The sequence below is a fragment of the Perna viridis genome, chromosome 8, assembly GCF_037379345.1.
Source record: "Perna viridis isolate PV_CMFRI_1.1 ecotype Kerala chromosome 8, ASM3737934v1, whole genome shotgun sequence".
Taxonomy (NCBI): Eukaryota; Metazoa; Mollusca; class Bivalvia; order Mytilida; family Mytilidae; genus Perna; species Perna viridis.
This window is the reverse complement of record NC_142452.1, coordinates 13,393,331-13,419,536: the sequence shown is the minus strand read 5'-3', so window position 1 is coordinate 13,419,536 and position 26,206 is coordinate 13,393,331. Positions and strand designations below refer to the sequence as shown.

Genomic DNA, 26,206 nt, shown 5'->3' with positions numbered 1-26,206 from the left:
CACTACTTGCTTTCCACGCCTGCTCCTTATCGCCAACACATTCAGTGTTAACTACCATCATCCTGCTATTTTTTGTCGGACACAAAAAGATCGTTCTCCTTGGGTATTTCGACACGCCCTTCTAAATCGCTGGCGACTTTCAAGCCTGTCTCATTGAATAATTTGTACTTAACCGGTACTAAAGCTCGTTGAGAATGGCGTTGTCCCAAAGACATCAAACTGGCCTGCACATCTGCAATGTTCGCCAAAAAGACTGTGCTTACGCACGGACGTAACCGCTGCTGACGAATATCTAAAGCATGCTCTACGAATAGCACAAACGCACAAAACCAAGATAATACTGCTCAAACCAACCATTTAGACCATTAAATTTAGATGTGTCTAATCATGCGATATCAACCGAAAGTGAATAAATGTTCTGTAATTTTATCAGGTAAAAAATTATTCAACTGAGCAATCAGAAACATGTATACTAGGTATCTAATAACAAACTTCAAAGAGAGGTCGTAAAAATTATAGAATTAAAAAGTTTTAATTATCAAACATTTACCTTTAATTAAAGAAACTTGTTAATTTAGCTCCACTTAAAAATCACATTACCTCTAAGGTATCACAACAACTACAATTCGAACCTATTGTTTTGTCTTGTATTGGTGAAATCAACTAAAATAGTTTGTGTTGTTCAATGAATGTTCTGAACAATTTGTAAAACTTATTTTGAAATTTCAAAAACATTCCTTTATCCATACCCAGGTTATATTCTAACCATGCGCAGAAGTACCGGACTTTTATTGATTACAAGAAAACAGCATGTTTGTTATATAGACAACAAATAAAACAAATTTGCTGATGCCACTGGTTTTAAAGAATTATTTCCTTTCAAAAAACATTGTTTGTAGATTTAGTATTCAAAATTTTAAAGAACAGTTATCCATGAGTCTATGTTTATAAAAGACAGCAAGTCTTAGGTGAGCAGACATACCGGACTGTTCCGTGATGTGATCTTTTACGTTCTCAATTTTATTTGAAGATATAGATAATTAGTAAATGATATCATTTTTCCGTGAACTGAATTACAAAGTTCGATCAGTAAATACAAAAGTTAAGGAAACTGTTCTACATTTTACCAATTTAACAAGAGCACTTCCTTTCTTATACAAGGTAGTTTCACTTCAAATTGAACTGTGTTGTATATCCAGACTTTATATATGTGGCAAAATCTCTACTTCCGGTACTTACCTATTTAGGCGATATTATAACTTTCGAATCATTACTTACAATGGTTATTCATGAGCATCTAGAATGAATCTTCCAAGGATAAGGGAACAAAAAGACGCATAAGTCGTCCATAGGCAGTTAGTGTTGGACAAAACTTGAGCCTACTTGCAGTTGTAGCAAAATTTTCAATACCAAAAGTGTAAGTTATGGATTAACTTCGGGGTTGTGGCTTGAACGGTTTAAAAATTAGAAGCCGAAATGGGGCCAGAAATAAGCATTTTTCTGTATGATATCCGGATTTTGCATTCATTTGAATAATTTTTGAATCTCTTTAAAACTATACGAGGTGCGATACAACAACAGAAAGGTTTGGATTAAGGATTAAGTGTTTGTTGTTGTAAGAACAAGTGTGGACATAGACTTATATTGCCCGACGGACAAGTATGAACTCAAATTGATATTTCCCGAAGAGCAAATTTGAACATACATGCGTTTTGTCTTGAACGTGTTTGCATTGTCTAGAAAACTTCTCCATTTATTGATATCAATAATTGAATTATGCACATTTTGATAAATATCCATTAACATGTGTTACTAAACATCTAAACGGGAACAAATTCCACTCTGGATTGCCATAGGACAAGTCCTATACGTATTACAATGTTTGTTTTCCTTGAAGGTGTACCTGCATGGATGATGTGTTGAACTTGCTACGTCATTTATTTTTAATACTTTACAAAATTAATCAAAATTGTTATTTTTTTACATACATGTAGTTGTACATAAATGCCTGCATTTGTTGATTGACTGTATGATGTTACTCTACATCTATAATCATATATTGTAAATCTAACCGTTAATTCAAAATTAATGTCTATTGAATATTCTAAGGAAAACATCATCTGACATCACTATGGTTATAAAACATCATCTGACATCACTATGGCTGTAAAACATCATCTGACATCACTATGGCTGTAAAACATCATCTGACATCACTATGGCTGTAAAACATCACCTGACATCACTATGGCTATAAACATCATCTGACATCACTATGGCTGTAAAACATCATCTGACATCACTATGGCTGTAAAACATCATCTGACATCACTATGGCTGTACAACATCATCTGACATCACTATGGCTGTAAAACATCATCTGACATCACTATGGCTGTAAAACATCATCTGACATCACTATGGCTGTAAAACATCATCTGACATCACTATGGCTATAAAACATCATCTGACATCACTATGGCTATAAACATCATCTGACATCACTATGGCTGTAAAACATCATCTGACATCACTATGACTGTAAAACATCATCTGACATCACTATGGCTGTAAAACATCATCTGACATCACTATGGCTGTAAAACATCATCTGACATCGCTATGGCTGTAAAACATCACCTGACAGCACTATGGCTGTAAAACAACATCTGACATCACTATGGCTGTTAAACATCACCTGACATCACTATGGCTGTAAAACATCATCTGACATCACTATGGCTGTAAAACAACATCTGACATCACTATGGCTATAAAACATCACCTGACATCACTATGGCTGTAAAACAACATCTGACAGCACTATGGCTATAAAACATCATATGGCTGTAAAACATCATCTGACATCACTATGGCTATAAAACATCATCTGACATCACTATGACTGTAAAACATCATCTGACATCACTATGGCTGTAAAACATCATCTGACATCACTATGGCTGTAAAACATTATCTGACATCACTATGGCTGTAAAACATCATTTGACATCACTATGGCTATAAACATCATCTGACATCACTATGGCTATAAAACATCATCTGACATCACTATGGTTATAAAACATCATCTGACATCACTATGACTGTAAAACATCATCTGACATCACTATGGCTATAAAACATCATCTGACATCACTATGGCTGTAAAACATCATCTGACATCACTATGGCTGTAAAACATCACCTGACAGCACTATGGCTGTAAAACAACATCTGGCATCACTATGGCTGTAAAACATCACCTGACATCACTATGGCTGTAAAACATCACCTGACATCACTATGGCTGTAGAACATTATCTGACATCACTATGGCTATAAAACATCACCTGACATCACTATGGCTGTAAAACAACATCTGACATCACTATGGCTGTAAAACATCATCTGACATCACTATGGCTATAAAACATCACCTGACATCACTATGGCTATAAAACATCATCTGACATCACTATGGCTGTAAAACATCACCTGACATCACTATGGCTGTAAAACATCATCTGACATCACTATGGCTGTAAAACATCATCTGACATCACTATGGCTATAAAACATCATCTGACATCACTATGGCTGTAAAACATCATCTGACATCACTATGGCTGTAAAACATCATCTGACATCACTATGGCTATAAACATCATCTGACATCACTATGGCTATAAAACATCATCTGACATCACTATGGCTGTAAAACATCATCTGACATCACTATGGCTGTAAAACATCATCTGACATCACTATGACTGTAAAACATCATCTGACATCACTATGGCTATAAACATCATCTGACATCACTATGGCTATAAAACATCACCTGACATCACTATGGCTGTAAAACATTTTTAAAGAACATTGCATGTGCAATGTATTTTAACTTGCATGCACATATGTGTACAATATCATATAAAATGAGCTAAAAAAATTAAGGAGATTATAATTACAACCTTATTTCGATCTCCTAAACTATTTCTCCACTTATAATGCTAAAGCTCAAATGTTGAAAATTAAATTTTACCATCCTAAATGGAGAAATAATACTGAGGGAGAATCTTGAGTAATACAAATACATACATGTATATACAGAAACCTGAAGAATAATCAAAGATTTGTCAAGTCAAGATTTTGTACGTGTTCATACATGTATGTATGTGTTTTGATTTCAAAAGCCATTTAAACTGGTTACCCTTAATGTACTTTTGTACATGTATAAAACAAACTTGATTTAACAAATGTAGACTTGACGGACCCGTCGTACTTGTACAGTTCATAATTTATTTACACACAATCGTTTTCAACTTTATTGTTATAGTGTTATTTAATCTGAAATGGGAAAAATCAGAAACATACATGTCGTTACCGATCGGACAATATAATATAACTCAATGATGATTTCGTCACCCAACCGATCGGACAATATAATATAACTCAATGATGATTTCGTTACCCAACCGATCGGACAATATAATATAACTCAATGATGATTTCGTCACCCAACCGATCGGACAATATAATATAACTCAATGATGATTTCTCAATCTAAAGAGACCACTATTAGATTTCTGAAGCACTGGAATTTTTCAGAAATTTTTTAATGGACTGTTAGAAAAATGAGGTTTTTTAACAAAGTTCATTTTCAGTACATTTCAATGGAGTTATAACTCAATTCACTAAAACGAAATGGGAAATCTCGTCTTTTTTCCTTGATTCTGATGGTACAAATAGTAAAATTGCTCTTTTAAAATGGTAGTTTGATTCTTACAGAGACTGACACATTTTAACACTTTAGATATTGTGGGCTAGACGGACTGTCAGAAACGAGCATATTCCTGATGCAAAAATCTGGAATTGACACTAAGCGGGTTGAGACTTGAACCATTTAGGAATTAGGGGTCGAAAACAAAACATTGTCCTGGTTTCTTTGAAGAAAAATGCAAAAGTGTAAGGATCTAACAAGTGTTCAGTGGAATAAATATACAGCGTACAGTAGTCAAAATATACAGCTTACAGTTATGAAAACATGGGTGCCTGAGACAAGTTTATACTTCATGAAAACCACAGAGTGTTCACTTGCATATACATGTTTAAAAAGGTGGGTAATTACAAAATGGATACAATAACATACAAAAAAACGCTTTATTGAAGAAGAAAAAGTGGTAGAATAAATGTTTTTGTCCGTGGTTTTACATCTCCGAGTTAAAATGTAATTGATGCATTTTTATATTAATTCGAATTTCATAAGCATATATGAGTCCTGAACTAACTTCAGTTAATTTCAAAAGTATCGGACATAAATTGATATGACTGAACGAAATAAACAGGTACATGCTAAATACAGGTGTGCGATATACAGCAGAACTATACACTTCCGTTCATACACTGTGCGTATGGACATTATTACCTAAGACCTGGAAAATATTGTATGGCTAAGGAGTTATTAAAGTTTTGAAAAAAAACATAGTCTTTCTACTAAGATTGAAACAGAAATGAGTGTCGCGACATCATCCATTGTCTTGAGCAATGGCTGTTGCAAGGGAAAAAGGCGAATTAAATTCTCTGAACAAATTCATCACTCAATTCATGACAACCGTATTATTATTACAGGTATAACAGACCTTAATATATTCCAAAACTCATTTACTGATTTCTATGATACGAAATAAGTCAATATAAGAGCTATCGTGTTGATATTTTGGCTTTTCTTACTTGAAAATCTATCCTAAAGAACTTAAAATGACAAAAGTTCGACAATAAGAATACCTGCGCGACTATTTTACACCAGAAAATGACAGCCTTTATACCTAAATTTATATAGAAAATTGTGATTTTATGGTAAAAGCTTTTCTGTAAGGAATCTACTACGTAATTAGAATCCAGCCCATTGTTACCAATACAGGAAAAATGGACCAGCTGTGAAATCCCATAGGACTGTACTTTTAGGAATATCACTATTAAGGAAAAGAAATTTAACAATAGGAAAATCAAAATCGGCTCGATATTTTGTCATAAATTAAGCTTACAAGTGAACGTCTATGGTTATTTAGACGGTCAGTAGAATTTGTTGGAGGGTGAGGCGTCAGTCTAATCCCTCCAACAAATCTACCGAATGTCTAAATAATCATAGATGGTTACAGAGGCTTATGACATTTTTGTACAATTTTGTTTATCTATTTTGTGAACGAATAGAGTGCTTTGTAGGGTGAATTTCATTGTTTGTTGTTTCAGTTAATTCTGTCTTTACACTGAAGGAGGTGGTAAGGTCCGTTTAAAGCAAGGGTATATGTAACACCACTGCATGTTACATGCGCCTATCCAGTCTGAAGACGTATTAATGTGTTTTTGTCGTTATACACGTATTACTTATTAATTTGATTATGAGGAACTGACATCGTTCTGTTACAATGGATTAATTACTCTGGTTGTTAGGGCCTTTCAGAGATTGCTTAAAGATGTTTTTATTTTTAACATCTGTTGAGAAGTAATGAAGGGAACCAAGATTCTAGCGTAAAATAAAAAATGTAATCCAGGGACAAAGACCAGACATGGAAAACAGAAACACACAACAAAAATCATAAAGTAACAAAAGTAAATAAGCATCTCGGACTTCACTCAAAACCTGGGAGCATGGACAAGGTGCACCGGAAGGGTAAGACCTCATGATGACCTTTGTATGTATTTAACTGTTTCTGGTTATAGGTTATATATACGCTGGTGTATTTGTTGTGTTTTGCCATATCCGTTCTTTTTCCATTCTTGTATTACTGAATACACAATGGAATAAAAATTTATATTCAAGTCATGTGGCGTTATCCGTCTAATACTGCGTTTTGTTTTACACCACTCTGAATAAAAGTCCTTAATATTCAAATACAAAATCAGTTAACTATAGCCGCTGATTGTTTTTCTTTCTCTCTAAAATTAGTGTTCGTTGCATACATGTACAATAATGTCATTTGTATAATAGTTTAATCTTTTTTTTACAAATTGCAACTCCATTGAGAGCAAACATGACCTGAGATGTTTTATTTCCTGTCACTAAGAATTACAGTTCGTGAGTAAATTAAGTTTTGCATAATCGGGATTGTATGACTTTTTTTATACATTCGGCAACATGAAAAAAGTCCTGTGACTAGAAACCAATCGTTCAGGTTTTCATTGAAGGAAGAAAACATAACGAGAATTCAATAATTCATAACAGTTTTCAGTTATATAAGTGTGACTTTCTGTTGTTGATATTCTAAAATATGATCATAATTCCATTCGTCGTACCATCGACAACTCCCATGTTCATACTCATCACATGATACTCGAGGAGTTCCGGGTTCCATTACAGGAAGATGTGGATCTGATGGTCTTTTACCAAGAGAATAAAAATTGGAGTAATAGTACCTAAGAAAATAAATGATGTCGATGAAGCAAATGATTGTAGAATTACAAGGGAAACTTTTAAAAAGTTCTAAATAAGACGTCTCTTTTATTCCAACGTCGCAAATTTGTGTTTATCCATTGTGTCAATCATTACCTTCGTTACATTATTTTTATTTTTATTTTATTTATTTATTTTCTTGTTTGTGATACATGGAAAAAACCTTACCATCTCTGAAGAATAAATTTATGCCCCTTTGTAACTTTAGCAGCTTGATGAAGGGACAAATGTTCACATTTACCGTTCTCGTTCATATTGTTCCAAACCAGAGCTCGACCCTTTCTAGGTTTCACCCATATCCCAAGTTCTGGAAAAGTATTGCAGTTTGGCTTTAACAAAAGTTCATGAACATATTGCTACTTTATATCTGGGAATTCAACATGATCCAAGTTACGTATGTTAAGATTAGCAAATACTCATTTACATTCTTAAAAAAAGTTATCACAGATCGTTCAGGAAAGTAAATAAAATTCTAAATGAAAGAAGTAAATTGCTTACACAGGGCAAGCATATAATAGACCTTTTATCTAATTAATTTAAATACATTTCCCGCGTATAGATATAGACATCTTTGAAAAATGTAACCCAGACAAGTTGTTAAATGCTCCAATGGATCAAATATAGGGGACATATCATAGGTTATCAGTACAAATCTCAATGGTCGTCATGATCAACTCGTGAATCATTCTATGTATCCATCTGCACCTTAAGAACCAATTTTTTCAACCTGACATAGTATTTTCTTCCGTCTACCACGGACGTGACATTTTATGAGCAACTCTGGGGTATTTCCAGAAAAGTAGAGGACGTCTACCAATCAATCACCTGGTTCATGCTTTAAGTTTTAAGTCGTGGAATTTAAGTGTTATTTTGGTTATTTCATGTTCCTTGTGTGTTGCTTGTCCACTCTATATCTTTGGTATGCATGTATATCATTGAGTTCCGCTCCTTTCCTGGTTCCCTTGATTACGCAACACAAAGACATTTAAGTAGTTCACGATTCGTTCTTACATACATTATATGAAATAACAACTGACAGATTCAATGTAGGTATATTTATACTTTAAAACTATGTGGACCATACCAGGAAATTGTGTTTCGCCTCCTTCTTCTACATCCTGTAGGTATACCAGTATTGTAGCTACTCTATCTCTCTTGTCCTCGTTGTTCTCTATACAATCAGTGTGGGTTTTATATCCTACAATGTAGAGTAAAGTTAAGATAAATATTAAAATAGTTATTTAAGACCAAAGCAGAATTAGCTATTCTTTTTCAATTGTGATAAACGTTAAAATCTCAAGAGATTCTGCCCGGTACATTATCGTAACACTAAGGCCAGTTTTCCAGTGAAACAGATACACAATACCCGTAATGACTGATAGGGCGGCTCTTTGGGCCGTAAATTCATATTGACACCTCTTTTCTTTAGAAGATGACTTCCTATTTTTTGAGTCATGAATTATACATAAAAAAGCACTGATGCGTGTAACCATACAAGAGAAAGGATACACCAGTTATTACAATGTACAAGCACAGCTCCATTGATCAATACAATTCTTCCGCAGTTTTAGTCTTGAAAACTAAAACAGCAGTAGATGTTTTAGTACAATGGTAAATTTCTGTTTTCATCCAGAAAGAATATTGAAATTTATCATTTTCTAGCACAGATTTTCAAATAACGCAAAAATGGCTAAAGTTATAATATGAGAATTTGAACTTTAAAAAATGCTAATCTTGTTTGAATTGTAAGATCATGGAACCATTGTTTTTTTTTTTTGTTTTTTTTTTATTCGCGAATTATGAAACTAAGTGATTTCTCATTCTACGTCGACTTACCGACACCAAGTGGATATGACGTAATCTGAAACTTCCCGCCATTTTCAGGTTTAAGAGCTGTTGCTTCTTTAACACGATATTCAAAGACTTTTGAGAATTTACTTTCGCCTGGATAAAACGCTGTACTCAAACTCCAATTCGATTGAATGTAGCTTTTGAAATCAGATGAAAACTTCGTGTTCAGACAAGTTGTCCCTAAAAGCACAAATATACACTGTATTCCCTTTACTCATATTCGGAAAGGGTCGTTCTGCAAGGCCTTACAGAAATTTATCACAATGTATCTTCGTTTTAAGTTTCTGTGGTACAACATACATTAAGGTGGAAAGTTATACTTTTTAATTTACAAACAACCAAACACAAAATAATATTACTCAAAAGAAAAGTGGCGTGTCGCGAAAATACAGATTTTTTTCGCTATAAGCTTGTTTTTTTTTTTTTTTTTTGTTTTTTTTTTTTTTTTTGTTTCTTTTTGTTTTTGTTGTTTTTTTGTTGGTTTTTCAGTTTGGTTTTGTTTTTCCCTCCACAGGAATATCAGATTATATAATGTTTTTCAATTGAATACTACTAGATTGACGATGGTCATTCTTTAAATGTGAATGAAAAATGGGGGTAAAACAAAATTAGCAGTAATATGGTATGTCATTTTTATCAGTATACTTACATAATGTACGGCATATGAAAGTGTCAATGCCTTGCACTTTTAACAACAGACAATAAAGACATTTGGCTGTTTACGCTTTTGCTATAACAGCAGATCATAAGGCCATTGGCTTTCTATGTCTTGCGCCATAAATGTAATAGTAGGCCATACAGACATTCCCTGTCTATGCCTTTCACCACAATAGCAGGCAATTTAAATAAGCCATTGGCTCTCTCTGTCTTCCGCTATATATGTGACAGTAGGCCATTTATATATTATGATAATAATAGATGTCACTTACCAAAAGACAAGCAACGAACAATCTAATTTCTATAAGTCACCACACGGTCTTCAATGATGGGCAAACCCCAAACCATAAAACTTCTACAGGTCACCACACGGTCTTCAATGATGGGCAAACCCGAAACCAAAGAACTTCTACAGGTCACCACACGGTCTTCAATAATGGACAAAACCCAAACCATAAAGAAATGTGTAAAAGCTCCCAAAATAAATTGAGTAAAACTATCCATGAACGACGAAAATCGACTTCGTTTTTACTATACAGATTAGGTCGACTTTTGTCTTTTATGAATAGTTTCACTTCATTTGTTTTTGTTTTTGTTTTTTTACAGCTTACCTTTATGGTATAAGTTTTGCTCTTCGTTGAAGACGGCAGGATGACCTGTAGAAGTCAAATTGTTCTTTACCTGGTATAGGGTCTGTAAGTCTCGTTCTAGTTTCATTTTCTTTAACGGAATTTCTGGTGTAGAACGTATTGAAATTGGAAACCGGTTTGCATTTTATTGTTTACTTCCGGGATCTCGAAACGCTGTATTACAATGTAAAATCTTCTATTTTACACTTTTTCTTAGCATTTTTATCATGTGGAAATAGATATATGTCATTTTTATTGGTATTTTTACACGAAAATATGCTTTGCACATACTGAATCCAACGCATTGAAAATGACAAATCTCTATGCATTTGAATGGTAGACTAGGACCCATTCTCGTGAAACCACGGAGTCACAAGACGAGAATTACAAACCCTATCTGTTGGTTGACTGTCTCATCTGCAATCATACCACATTTTCTATTTTCTAATAAACTAAGGTGCAAACTCAAGGTAATTGCATGAATACCGATACCTTCCAGGTGTAAAATCAATGTAAATGTAGGAATACCAGTACTTATCAGATACAAAATAAATAATAACTATGAATACCGGTACCTACCTGGTGTAAAATCATTTGGCGAGACAGTACGTTCAATTCCTACTGCCTTTAGGTGTTTCCTTAACGTGTTGATACTATCAAAACAGACAATTGGATCTTTCTTTGACATTTCTGTCACGTGTCTGTTGTGTGCTTTCATCAAGCCGTCACATTCAGCGTCGGACAGAAATTCGTCATACAAGAACACCCTGAAATCACCATGTTTATCAGATGTTTCGATTACCATGTTAACATCGCTTTCTCTTCAAAATATTCTTTTTCTGTTCTTAAAGAAATTGAACCTGTTCTTTTCTTAATATTTGATTTGTTTTGACTTATTTTTATATCATATTTTTTATTGATTTGCTTTGTTGTTTTGTGATTTTGTTTTCGTGCGTGCGTTATTTTATAAAGATTATTGACGTTTCGTTGTAGTAAACGTTACTCTCTGCAATTATTTTGAGTATTTTTAAGCTCAACGATTAGTCCTGTTTATATTGAAATGTCTTTTTCCGACGCAGTCGTTACAGTTTCGCTGTTTAGCCTTTGACCTTAAAGACGCTCTTCCGTGGAAACGTAAGTCACCTGTTTCCCGGTTGGCAAAATATTGATAACTTAGAGGCGTTCAAGATAAAAAAAAATGCATCGAAAATTGAAATTGCGTGCCATGGGTTATTATCTGAATGAAATGTAGAAAATTGTAAGTTAAAAAAAAATACTGCGTCCACTATCTTTTTTTTTAAGAAGAGATAGTACTTGTTTCTTGATGGAACGAAACGCCCGTGTAATATACAGTGAGATAGAAAATTATGAACCTACTTTACAGAACTATTATTTGGTTTTTGAGGTAAAAGTTCGACTGGGGGAAGTCGTCTTCCGTCTGCGAATATCTTCTTGGGTGAGATTCCTTTTTGAAGTGTTGTTTTAAATTTTCTTATTTCTTCTTCAATTTTTGGATCTATTCCTGGGGTAAGTTGAGGTTTTACTCTTTCAACAGTTTGTTTATCATCAGATTTATGAGCATTCGTTGATGGTTGATTTTCATTGTTGTTATGCAGTGACTTCATATTATCCATGACGACTTCCGCACTCTGTTGGGATTTCGCTGAAGATGACTTTACAGAACGTTTCTGCATTTTAGACGGATCGGTTATAAAGCTAGTGTTATTGTCATCTTCTGGAGATGATATTGAACGAAATATTGAAAAAGCTCCAAACAGAGCTACAATAAAAATGATAGTGAATATTAAAGGTATAGTAGCTGGGTGTTTTGTATGAGCCACAGTCGGATCAGTTCTTCCATTCTCAGTCCTGTTTTTTGGGTTATTATCCGGTTTTCTCTTTCTCATATTGTCCGAATTGTCTGATATAATGGTATAAAGTTCTGAAACAAAATAAGGGAGTAGAGTTGATTTACATATATGAGTTTACTGAAAACCGGGGGATATTTGCGCTCTCTTTTTTCGCGGTTTCTGTGATCAATCTGCTTTCGCGCAGTTTAAATTCGCAATCGATCCTTAAACTGAATTAGTATGTTCTTCGAAGGAAATATTCACGATAGCTTAATATTCGCATTAAGGGTCTTATTATTATTTCAAGCATGATTGCACCAGAACATGTATGCTCCTTCCACCTACCTCCAGCGATTATGTTATAGTTTTACCACGACTTCCGAAGATTTTCTTGCAATTTACAGCTAAGATTTATACACGTGCATCAAGTGTGTACCACGCCTTCACTACGTTCGGTACGACTGTCCTACATGTACGTTCTCTCAAGATCCCATTTAATTTCCGTCACATTTTGTACTTGACTGTATCAATTTAAATTTTGCTTTTTGCATGAAGACACAAAATAAACCAGCTATTTTGAAGGGCAACAAGCATTGCCGTTGAATCGTATGTTAATCGGGACTATTGGCAGTCCTTGCTTAGGTTAAAAGCTCTGAAGAGCTTGTGTTTGAATGTTTACTAAAATCGGACTTATAATAAAGTTTCAGCAGAAAGAGGATTTATTAAGTTCGTTTCCATTTCAATGGGAAGACCTTGTATTTCTTCTGATTATTATTAAGATATTTCCCATTTCAATGGTAAGACCGTATATATTCTGATTATTCTGATTATTATTTTTTTTCTGCCGGACAATTTGCTGCAGAACTTTATCTGTCAATGTTTCACAACAAGATTTATACCGTCGTTTGCAATATGAGAGAAGGCTTCGGAATTCACCCTGAGAGACGTGATCATTTGTCGGTCCAGAGTTATCTGTCCGATTGCGGAAAAACTAATTACGTAAAAATATCTTAATTCGTAATAGAAAGACTAAAACCGAATTAAAGCTGCATATTGTTCAGCAATAGACTGCGGTATTGTTAGATAATATTTCGAAAAGAATTGAGGTTTCCTTGGGTGCGCGATTTTGCGACTTGTCATAAAATGAAACGGTTGGTTGTTAAAACTTTAAAACCGCAAGTCATACATAAGTACTGAAAAGCAACACTTTTCCAATATTGTAGTGCTAACTGAATTACTCACACAGTAACCAGTATTCATACACTTTTCTAATAAACAATATGATTTCAAAGTGCACATTCTCAGCTTTATTTTGACTATTTTTTATAAGCACACACGCAAATGCGTAGATCTGAGTTCATTGAGTTTTTGAAACTACATAGAAGGATGGCCTTTATTATACCATCTTTTGATTTGTCTATGTTATTTAAAATATCATTGGGCATCCTTATAATTATCTATTGATTGTTCTATAGAAAATGGTGAAGAAAAATATTTCATTACTAAAATTACTACTCAATTAACGTTTATAATAAATGTTAGAAACATGGCACGCCGTATTTATATTTATTCCATGTTCAAGATATTTCTTGTACTTTATAAGATATCTTATAAAGATTATGAGAAATCTTATATTTTTTATAAGATATCTTATGAGATGTCTTATAGGTTTTTTTCTTTATAAGATATCACATTAAAGCTGCATTAGCTGTCATTTTCGTAAATTTTTGTTTCTGTTGAAATATACCTTAACTTTGAATTATTTCTACTAAATGTACTTTTCCTGTATAATTTCATTTAATATCCACAAATAAAATGCATTAAATACATGGAATAGGTGTCTATATATTTATAGTCTTGCAAGACAAAAAATCGACCTAGATAAATTCCTATGCATGTGACTTCTTGTGACCTTAATCCATGCGTGTGCTGTAAGGGTGGCTTCTTTAGTAACAAATCTGATAGCAAAGCGAAAGTGGTTATTCAACGGCAAGGAAGACCGACAGACTCAGGCCGTAAAAGAAAAAAGTTCGAATATAACGCATGGATCCTTTTGAAATTAACGTATTGTGATATAATGTGGCTCAGATATGGTCATTATTTATTCGAAAACGAATCAAGAAATACATAAAATAAATTGAAAGCAAGACACGTGCTCACCTGTGTATACGTTATTATTATTTTTTACCAAAGTTAAAGTATTTTTAACCCAGGTATATGTCCTGTCGGCAATCTTCGGAAGTAATGTCGAAAAATAATTAGACCAGAGCTATCGATCTTCTCCGATTAAAAAAAACGTTGTTTTCACACTATTATGTGGGTATTATTAACATTTCTTGCTTCAGTTGCATTACTACAAATTTATTTCATTTAATCAGCAAAATTCAGTAGAATCAAAACTGAACAAATTTGGCAGTTAATGCAGCTTTAAATATATGAGCTACACGTATCTTATATAGTATCATGTAAGATTTCTCATAAACTTAATACAATATCTTGTATCTTATACATGTATATCTTATACACTTTATAATTCTTATACATGTATAAACTTTTTTAAGATATCTTATATACTTTATCAGATACTTCATACATTTAATGTTATCTTGTTAACAGTACATTGTATGAGATATCTTATAATATTTATATCTTATTAAATATAGAAGATATCATAAATTATATAATATATCTTTTAAGTGGAACAAATATAAATACGGCGTAATAGTATCATAAGAATGGGCTCCGGTTATTTTGTTCATTGAATTGTACTAACAAGTAAATGATATAATTAGGCCATTAAATACGTCACGAATCGATAATATATTTGGTTGAAATAACATGATCTTTTAAAATACGAACTTTCCTGTGATAACACATGACTATCGAAAGTAAGAAATGGCTTTTTAAATAACAACATTTTTACCAAAGAATTCAAATAATAAAAAATATTCCCGGTCAGACTCGAACCAAATAGTTCGCATTTAAAGAACGCAGATTTCGACTGTCAAACCAGTGGGGCTACGAACACTACATTGTGTACATGATGATCATGTTCGTAATGAGCTAACTTACTTTTACTGTTTCAGTGTTTTATATTTTTAACGAAAAAGTCACTTTTTCACATCCAAGCATTTTTATTAACCATCTAATGCGTATAAAAATGTGTTTTTCTTTAATCCCAATACCCAAAACAATCTAATATTGTGATAGCTACAGATGTGCTTCTATGAGAATTCCCGACTCAAAGTGTTCGATTTAGAAGAAAAATGTCGAAAATGCATTTTCAACAATTTATATAGCAAACTTTCGTACTTTTCATCTACCCAAATTTTCACAAATCGCATTTTTGGGACCAATAACAGTTTTTTCTCAAGACTCTAATGACAATTCCGGACGAATGGACCCTTTTTGAAATTGGCCCTACTTATAGTCAGATCCCTAGGGAAAATGGCCCAGGTCCTTTCTTGAAATTTAATTAATTGTCCTAAACCACATTATTTACAATATATGCATACGATAAGTCATAACAAACTGAAATCCCACTTAGCCTATATCAGGAGTTCTCCACTAAGGCATACTGGATTTGGAGCCATCTGACAAATTTACAACTTCATTCATGCAAAGTAGATGAAGGTTAGATGGGAAAGACAATTCAATTGTTCTTGAACTATTGACCTTTTAATATATTATGTGGGTTCAACTGGTGACCGAACAACGACTAGAGGACGAACCTTTCTGTTTGACCTTCAGAGAGTTTGGACTAGGGTCAGTTATGAAAAAAATAAACAACTTCTGAACACCCCTAGAACCCGTCTTAAAATAACTTCTGAGCACCGCTAGAACTCCGATCGGCCTTTAATTAGCCATCACAAACCTAGCCTAGGTCATCTACATCGCCGTAAAGTCGTGGCGAGATCGTATTAAATAGGTACTAAGCTTGTTGGCATCGTGGTACACAGTCAAAGCGTGAAACCATTGTACAGGTCGTATTACAGTAGAAATATGTAAGCGTCATGCCAGCGTAGTAGGGTCTGTATAAATTCATGTGAGGATTACGCGTGAACCACGACATCAAAACGATGATATCCGACCATACTGTGCTTTTCTCACAACCTCAATACGCTACAGCTACAATACCGCCATTTTTCACCACGAGCGCACTGAGAATTTTTCAACATGTTCAAACTATTTGTTACAAAGTCGTACCAGTGCATGACCTATAACCTACGCTCTCCAAAATCAGCCACGACCTTTGTTAATTTGGTTAATTTCTGTGCAAAATTTGGGCAAAATTTAGCATACATGCCTAGAGCACCCCCCACCCCCTTTTCAAAATTTCTGGATCCGCCATTGGAACGTTGAACTTGTCAAGTGACATCAACCCTACCAAACTGTGAATAAAACAGCAAAAGGCTTCCATTGTCCCACAAGCGGATTCTTCCTACGACTAGCCCCTGAAATGACAAATAGCCCTATGTCGGGTCAGCGAAATAATCACGAATCACACCACACACACCCTGAATACATAAAAAACCTCAAAATTATGCAAGATTAAACAGAGGTTAGAGGCCCCTGACATGGAAGAGAGCTAAAGAACTAGAAACTGATATAAAAAAAAACAAATGATAAATAAAAAAGATACATTTGTATGATGTGACAAGAGGAAATGGACATAATTAACTCTCCAATTGCTGTTTGCAAAATATAGTTAATTCCCTTCTTATGTGATTTGTGCATAAGCAAAAAATGTAAATGTGTCAAAAAGTGCTTTGTTTCTTACCATATATTGATGTTAAGTTTTCTATAACACTTGTCGGTGTACTTAAATTTCCATCTTAATCTGAAGACGCGCCGGGGTGGTTTTGGGTCACTGATTTGGGTTTACATTATAATGATAACAATCTTATCAAGTTCAATCAACAACAAAGTTCAATTTAATTGTATCATTCATGTGTAAACATTATAAACACGATAAAATACATGTTTGGTCGAATTAGTAATAAATAGACGTAGTTCATGTAGAATCACTGAGGGACCTCAGCCGTGACTTTATACGTCACATATACTTCTACATATTTTCAATTGGTAAAACAGAGTTAGTTAAGAGTCTTCCTAAAGATGACCGACTGACATTGGAAATTAATCTGTCCATGCTGGAAGGATTATATCGATGATTTATGTTTCAATGAGGGTATAGCCCTTTTTTTCGCAAGCGGGATTCGGTCCGCACGCGAGTACCTGACTTCTAAAATTGTACTCGGACGCAGAGTTGTGAATTGTTCGCTAGAAGCTAGACTCGGTCCAAAATTTAGGCCGTACGCTGGACTCATTGTCATTTTAGTTCGCCTGGCAGAAGGTCATGTGAGCTATTGCCATCACTTGGCATCCGTCGTCGTCGTCGTCGTTAACAATTTCTCAAAATTCTTCTCCTCTGAAACTATTTGACCAATTGGAACCAAACTTGGTATGAATGTTCCTTGGGGTATCCTGCATAGAACTGATGTGGGGATTTTTGATCCGTCAGAAAACATGGCCGCCATTACTAAAAATAGAACATAGGGGTCAGACAGTAGTTTTTCGCATATATCTCCAAAACGGTTAGATTTAGCCAAATTCTGACTGGGTAAAAGTGTTCAGCATAACGAGATCTATCTGCAGGTTTTTTTTTTTACAGTTTTCAGCCAATGTCTTGAAAACTATGATAGATTTAGACTTTCATTTACTGAAATGATCCTTATGATAAGTCCTATCAAAGTTTTCTTGAGTCAAAATTATTGGACAACTTCTTGTTTAATTTATTGCCCTTGAAAGGCAAAATTCAACCAGGTGAGCGATTCAGGCTCCTCGGAGCCTCTTGTTAGAGTACGCTGGACTTAATTTCACTACAAATTTCCCTCTGACTACAGACAAACCAGAGTATCTAGAAGAATATTAAGGCATAGTATCTCCTAGATATGATAAAGTAATACCAGTTTTATGTAAACTAATATAAAAATTGACCTGACTTTTGCTGTGTTAATTCTATCAATTTTGCAAAGAGTGCAAAAAAACAAACACCTGAGATTCTCTTGCTGTGATCCATTCATTTACACAGTTTAAATCACCTATTGCGTATAGGTGGCTATTGTCCTTCTATTGACAAGCCATGTAATACATAGAGAAAATCTCAAAACATTACACTGACTTAGTTCATTTTCGCACTCTCTGCAGAAATAAAAACTTTGGGAAATTTTAAGAAAGTTGCAAATGTGCAAAACAAGTCCGAAACAGACTATACCCACATTTAATATACATTTTATTTTACTGCATGACTTTTTAAAATACTAGTATATTGAGAATGAATGAGACAACCAATCAATCAGTGATAATAAAATCATTTGTACCAATAAACCACGAGTATGAAATATTGCTAACGATCTGAACGCATTTAAACTAGTCAATAACGAAAGAAATGAATGCATAACGAATGTTTTAAAGTATAATCAAAGTGTTGAGGCACTGGGTCAAGGAAGGCCTCATGATTGATTGATTGTTGGAGTTTAACGCCCGAGCAGCAATATTTCAGCTATACTCAGGCGATAAACATGAAATGGATAAAAAATGAACATGATTGATGATGATGAAATAAAAAAAAAGGATAGGACAAGAGGATAATTGGGTCCACAAATTTTGATTGCCACTAGAAAAGGGAGGGATGGGTAGGGTCGGGCAATTTAGCCTCCTGTGGTGGACAACCCCAGCATGTAACACGCCAGGGGTACCCCATTCCACCGCCTGGGGCACATATCACAGTTGCTCTGTGGGCAGAGCGCCCTAGCCCCCGGCGCAAAGGTTCCTACTCCTATCGAATAGAATACCACAAAATGGTTCTTTAACGTGCGAGGAACGTGGCGCCTTTCCCAACAGGGTGCACCACTATGGTTTGCGGTCAGGTTTTCCGTATTATAGTCTGACAACCCCAGCATGTAACACGCCAGGGGTACCCCATTCCACCAACTGGGTTTTGTTTGTTTGTTGTTTGTTGGGGTTTAACGTCCGAGCAGCAATATTTCAGCTATATTCAGACGATGAACATGAAATGGATGATAAAATGAGCATGAAATGAAAAAAAAAAGGATGGGACACAAGGACAATAGGGTCGACAAATTTTGATTGCCACTGGAAAAAGGGTGGGTGGGTAAGGTCGGGCAATTTAGCCTCCTGTTGCGGAGCGCAAAGGTTCCCACTCCTATCGAATACCACAGCAGGGTTCTTTAACGTGCGAGGAACGTGGCATCTTTCCCAACACGGTGCACCACTATGGTTTGCGGTCAGGTTTTCCGTATTATAGCCTGACAACCCCAGCATGTAACATGCCAGGGGTATCCCATTCCACCACCCAGTTGCTCTGTGGGCAGAGCGCCTAGCCCCCGGCTAGGTTTCTGAGCACTATTTAGTCGCCTTTTACGACAAGCTTAGCGCTGCTGCAGGCCTATTCTTTTAACACCCGGACCTGCACGGGGCCCACCAACTGGGCACACAACCCAGTTGATCTATGGGCAGAGCGCCTAGCCCCGGCTAGGCTTTTGAGCACTATTTTGTCGCCTTTTACGACAAGCTTAACGCTGTTGCGGGCCTATTTTTGTGACACCCGGACCTACATGGGGCAAGGAAGGCCTCATAAATATTCATGTAACCAAATTGCAAGCTAAGTAAACCGATCAAAAAATTAGTTATTTCAAAGAGTAACCATCTGTTTTAATGAAATGCATATCAATACTGCTTGTTTATTAATGTATTTATGGATCTTCTTTTCTATTGATATTTCTGGCTGTGTACGTTTATGTCCTCAAATTTCTTGACACTTTACACCTAAACCAACATTTCTTCAAAAATATGATCTCCACTGGGAATCACTGACTATCAATATTGGATGAATTTTCAAAGTAAGAATGAATCGACACTTTGAAATTTCGGGTTGGCGATGCTTGAAGTAGAAATGTATCATGTGGAATAGGGAGGGTTTTTCAATACAAACAAGGATACAAACTCTTGTTAAAAAATCTTTAAACTAAAACAAAAATTGTACCTCATATATTTTAGCAATTTAAGATTCCAATCAAGTTGGAAAGTCAAGGATGAAGAGATGTAGTGAATACAGGAAATATGTCTTTATAAAAAATGCACTCTGAATATAAATCTATCTTTTCTACTCTCCAAAACAGAAAGGTTACTAGTGAACCCATACCCCATGACTCGTGGGCTTTGAGTACCACTTTTTATGATGAATCATTATTGCACTTAAGCAGAGTGTTTTATACCTGTCTGCTTTCAATAATGTATGTGCATTTCTTTCATTTTTTTCTGCATGATTGTTTCACAAATGTGTATTAGATTACAATACAAGTAACTCTTATGTTTTGCAAACAAATAAGTGCTAAAAAATCAGACTTCATATTTGCAGTTATGATTAAGAGTTGTTGACATGTACCAGCACTTGAGAATCATGAACTTTGTTTCATGCTTAAATAGTGTCCCAGCACAAGAATAGTCCCTTTTGCGTTTGCTTTCTTCTCGCTACATCAAGTGAAACTTTAAAAGGGATAACCACTGAAAAGAAATCAAGGAAAAAATAATAACAGTGTCTTTGATAAAAGAAATATGTTACAATGTAAATGCATGAAAATGTACATGTGTTTTAACCACATGATATTGAAGTACAGAATTTAATTTCAGGTATGAAATTTTTAATTAATACTGTACTGCATATGCCAGTAACCATAGTTAGAGTACATGCACATGTATTTTTGTAGTTTCAGTATAAATTTCTTTTTCACAGACATACAAATGTAAACTGCAAATTTTGCTAAGAAATATGACAACTGCTCTACACTAGCAATGCTTACAGTAGACATGTCACCAGTTCTGAAAATTTTAGATCATTGTGTACATTGGAAGTATATGAACAAACTTATGTGTACCTTCACTTACATGTACCTAATACATCGTACATGTATCAATGTCCCTGAATATCAGTTCTTAGGAAAGGTCTACTTTTGAGTGCCTTGATATCCATCACATATTCAATCCACTTTCATGGACATAGAATTTCTAACCAATTGACTGTGTCTTTCATGTGTCATGAAAATCCTGTATCTAACTTTAAGATCTGCATTCTAAATAAATGTATCTGGTATATCTTGACTATGCACTTAAAAAGAAACATATTGATAATCCGTTATGACTTACATGTTTATGGATATAATACATATTTACATCCCATACTGAATATTACATGCCAAAATCTGTATCACATGCGGTATCAACACAAGACTTCTATGTCAACCAACTTGGGGCCATTGGTCCGCAGGTGATATAGGTCGAGGGTTGATATCGCATCAGATACAGATTTTGGCATGTCATGTTCATTAAATCATGTATTTTAATTATACTTCAAGTGTGTACTGTGTAGGGTGTGATATAGGGTATGCTATAAAGGGTGTGATATAGGGTATGCTATAAAGGGTGTGATATAGGGTATGCTATAAAGGGTGTGATATAGGGTGTGATATAGGGTATGCTATAAAGGGTGTGATATAGGGTATGCAATGTAGGTCTAGATATGCGATATAGCTAATGCAATATAGGGCTAGGAGTATGATATAGGGTATGCAATATATGCAGGTCAAAGGGTGTGATATATGGTATGCCATATAGGTCTAGGGGTGACAAAATTATAGCAAATACACTCCCCAACACATACAAAATATAGTAATTTATTGAAGATAAAGCAAACTAAACTCAATGGGATGAAATTGATCATTTTATTTCCATGCTTCTAAAAAAATTTAAAAAAAAATAAATTCAGTTATTAATTGCTTCTTTCAAAAGAATAATAAACATAGTGTTTTAAAATACAATTAAAATTATATTATAAATATTGGTCTAATAAAAAAGGAAACTGTAAGTAAAACCTACTACGCAGTCGTGTTATATTAAACAGTCATAATACAAATAAATGTAATGTAACATTAAAATTATATTATAAATATTTGTAATATTGGTCTAATGAAAAGGAAACTGTAGGTAAAACCTATTACGCAGTCGTGTTATATTAAACAGTCATAATACAAATAAATGTAATGTAACAGAACCTTATTATAACAGGTAAATTATCCATATTCATGAGTCAGGACAATTATTATGAAATGTAATATTACATACATGACAAATGTAGGTCTAATGGTGTGATATACATGTGCAGTATGCCTTATAGGTCTAGGGGTGTGATATACATGTACATTTGTACAGTATGCAATATACATGTAGGTCTAGGGGAACGCGAAATAGGTTTAGGCTTGTGATTAAGGGTATGCGGTATAAGTCTAGGGGTGTGATGTATACAGTGTGCGCTATAAGTCCAGGGGTGAGATATAGGGTATTCAAATCACAGGTCAGCCACAATGATATTGATCGAAAATTTGAGAATGGGGCAAATTCTTATACAATCAAAATGTAATCAAATCATTTTTAACATATTTAGGAAATTTTCCAGCAGAAATGTCATAAGCAGGGAGTCTTTATGCTCTTAAAGTTTGTTTGGTTACATATAAATACTTAATTTTTACTGGATATTCCCCTTTTTTATACATCGAGATCAACTGCTGAATGTGATAAATATGCCAAATGGCCTCATTTCTTCCCAATCTAATTCAGATTAGATTTTAATTGCTCCCCCTTTTTTCTTTGCCACATGACTTCATGTAACATAGAAAAAGGGGAAGCAATCAAGATCCAATTTTAATTTCTTATCTTTGAAACATACATTGTTTATGTCTGCCTAGAAATCATACTAATTTAATAATTCGATCGTTCGAATGTTTATTTTCTAGTTTAATTTTTGTATTTCATATTGTTTGCTACATGTATGTTTATTCATCTTCATGTACACATTGCTTGCATTTTAAATTCCTGGGATCAAATCAAACACACATGATATATATAGGATATACATGTAATTAAAAGTACAATGTGTATAAATTATAAAACAACTTGAAAACTCTTAGCATGTAAAAAAATATTTTTTATCAAATATTTTCAGAAAAATACCTGTAATTTACAAACACTAGAACACTTCCTCATACCTTCAGGACCCATCTGGCAGGGGCGGATCCACACACTTTGAAAATGAGAGGTGGCAGCTTGGGTTCCTCAGAAAAAGGGGGGCTAGGTCATTTTTTGCCATTTTTGTCAATTTTACAAATGAAAATTACAAATTTTCTCATAAAAAGGAGGGATGCCAACCCCTTCCACTCTCGCTGTAATCATAAACATTGAAACTATACTTACATTGTTTGTACATTACAAAAGCGTACATTGCGTCATTGAAAGTCTGTAATAATCAATATGGCGTCAGTACTTTGAAATTAGTCACGTGTCCTTCCGACGCCATATTGATATTAGAGACTCTCGTTAGGTAGTTACAAAGTGTTGAAATATACATAAGAACAATTTTAAAAAAATAAAATAAAAACAAATAAGTGTAATAAACTAAAGTTTCGAATACGCAGCAGGGGTGAATCCAGGATTTCAGGATAAGGGGTGTCGTTGCTCCCCTATGAATCAGCGCCATATTAGTCGTACAATTATCTTCTAATCCTAAGAATTAGACTGTTTAGTATAAAACAAATATTCAATATACATGTGTATTATTAATTTTTAATGATAATTAAAAAAATACCTTGACCATGGGAACTATGAGAATTTTGTTAAATGTATCCCTTGAAGGTCATTTTGTTAATAGAAATAAACCTGTAAAAACTTTCTCACAGTAAAAATAATGAATTGGTTCATTCTGATATTTACTTTTATTCAAATACGATTTTTTTCAGAGAGCTTCGACCCCCTAGCATCATACTACAGATAAACCTCCACATACTGAGGGTCTATACTGCAACCAAAGGTACCTCGCCCCATTTTGTAAAAAAGGAGCAAGATCTAGTAGCTCTTCTGCAAAAAAAAAATCATCGAAAATAAAATAATGAACTATATTTGATTGATTGATTGTTATCTTTTAATGCCGTTTCGGCGACTAGGGCCATATCACGGCAAGAACATTGAATGAAATGGAAATATTAAAAGCAAGATCAAAGTCTCTTCATAAAATAATGAAATTAAAACAAGCAGCTATTTACATATAAAAAGGTACATAAAAGGTGAACCTAAGACATAAAATACTTATAGAAACATAACTTCGATAAAACATTTAAAATATTGAAAAACTAAGGAAGGTATCAAATTTAGATTTTATTAAATAAACCGATGTCCCGCAAGAAATCGATGATGTTTTTAGATGAAACGGTCTTGAACAAATCAAACATATTGGCGCAGTCAAAATAATTTTGCCTGGTGTTGGCAAAATCCACACAATCTAGAAGAACATGTTTGATAGAGAAAGGGCAATCACATGGGATACACTCAGGTGGAGGATCACCAACAAGCAAATGGCCATGTGTAAATCTAGAATGTCCAATGCGGCATCTAGTCATGACCACTTGCTCTTTGCGATTGCCCGACCCGGATTGATGAACGCCTAGATCGGGTTTTATGGAATTGAGTTTGTTGTGTTCAAGACCGTCCCATCGGTCCTGCCACATCTTTAAAATATATTTCCTTATTAAAGGTTTAAAATCGGTGTATGGCAAACTAACGTCCTTTATTATTTCATTTAATGCCTTTTTGGCAACCCTGTCTACAACTGAATTCCCCTGAATACCAACATGACTGGGTACCCAGAGAAAAACAATCTCTTTATCAAATTCCCGAAGTCGATGAATAAAATACAAAATTTGTAAAATAAGAGTGTTTTTCAGTTTGTGATTCTTAATTGCCAAAAGACAGCTCAAAGAGTCAGAACAAATAATAAACTGTGACAGATTAGATTGAGTAATCAATTTAAGTGCTAACAATATGGCTCGAGCTTCAGCTGTGAATATGGAAGCGCTCGATGGCAACCGTTCAGTTACAGTTCTGTCACCATGGACAGCAGCACATGCAACGCTATCGCCATCTTTTGAGCCATCTGTATACACCGTCGAAAAATCCGGATAATTTGCTTTAATTTCAGAAAATTTTTGTTGTAAAAATAAAGGATTGGTATCGGACTTTTTATATTCACGCAGATCAAAAATGAAAGAAGGGTGTGGAAGCTCCCATGGAGGGCATTTCGAAGTAACAACAGGTGTCACTGCATTGGTCTCCAGATGAATTGCTTCCAAATGTGGTTTTATTCGAATTCCAAAAGGAGGGGTTTTGCTTTCATGTTTTCGATAAATGTCGACATAAATAGGATTAATGACACAGTCGTAGGCAGGGCTATCTGGGTAGGCCATAAGTTTACTTACATATTGAAGACCTAATTTCAAACGTCTGTCTCCAAGGGATGGTTCATTTGCCTCGGCATAATGGCTCTCAATAGGAGAGGTTCTGAAGGCACCAAGGCAAAGTCGCAACCCCTGGTGGTGAACAGCGTCTAAAATTTTAAGGTAAGATTTTTTGGCGGAACCATAAACAATAGATCCATAATCAAGTTTAGACCTAACCAAAGATCTATATAAATTTAATAAAATTGAGGTATCAGCACCCCAATCGGTACTGGACACCATTTTTAAAATATCTAGTGCCTTAAGACACCTAGATTTAAGTAATTTGATATGGGGAAGAAAAGAAAGTTTACTATCAAAAAGTAATCCAAGGAATTTTGTTTCTTCTACTATTTTGATTTTATT

General features: G+C 34.5%; 1 protein-coding gene across 2 annotated transcripts; it reads right to left on the bottom strand.

The window, feature by feature from the left end:
- Positions 1–6,976: 6,976 nt before the first annotated feature.
- LOC148609409 (uncharacterized) lies at positions 6,977–17,357 on the bottom strand. Of its 2 annotated transcripts, XM_088540951.1 has the most exons (8): positions 17,221–17,317; positions 16,828–16,894; positions 11,968–12,532; positions 11,170–11,357; positions 9,290–9,484; positions 8,538–8,651; positions 7,622–7,760; positions 6,977–7,416 (listed from the first exon to the last, which is right to left on the bottom strand). In XM_088540951.1, exons 1-8 carry the CDS (start codon positions 17,221–17,223, stop codon positions 7,233–7,235), a joined length of 1,455 nt encoding a protein of 484 aa, XP_088397077.1. In that variant the 5' UTR covers positions 17,224–17,317; the 3' UTR covers positions 6,977–7,232. The 2 variants fall into 2 exon arrangements, with proteins under 2 accessions (XP_088397077.1, XP_088397079.1); XM_088540953.1 differs by lacking the exon at positions 16,828–16,894 and having other exon boundaries at positions 17,221–17,357.
- Positions 17,358–26,206: the final 8,849 nt, after the last annotated feature.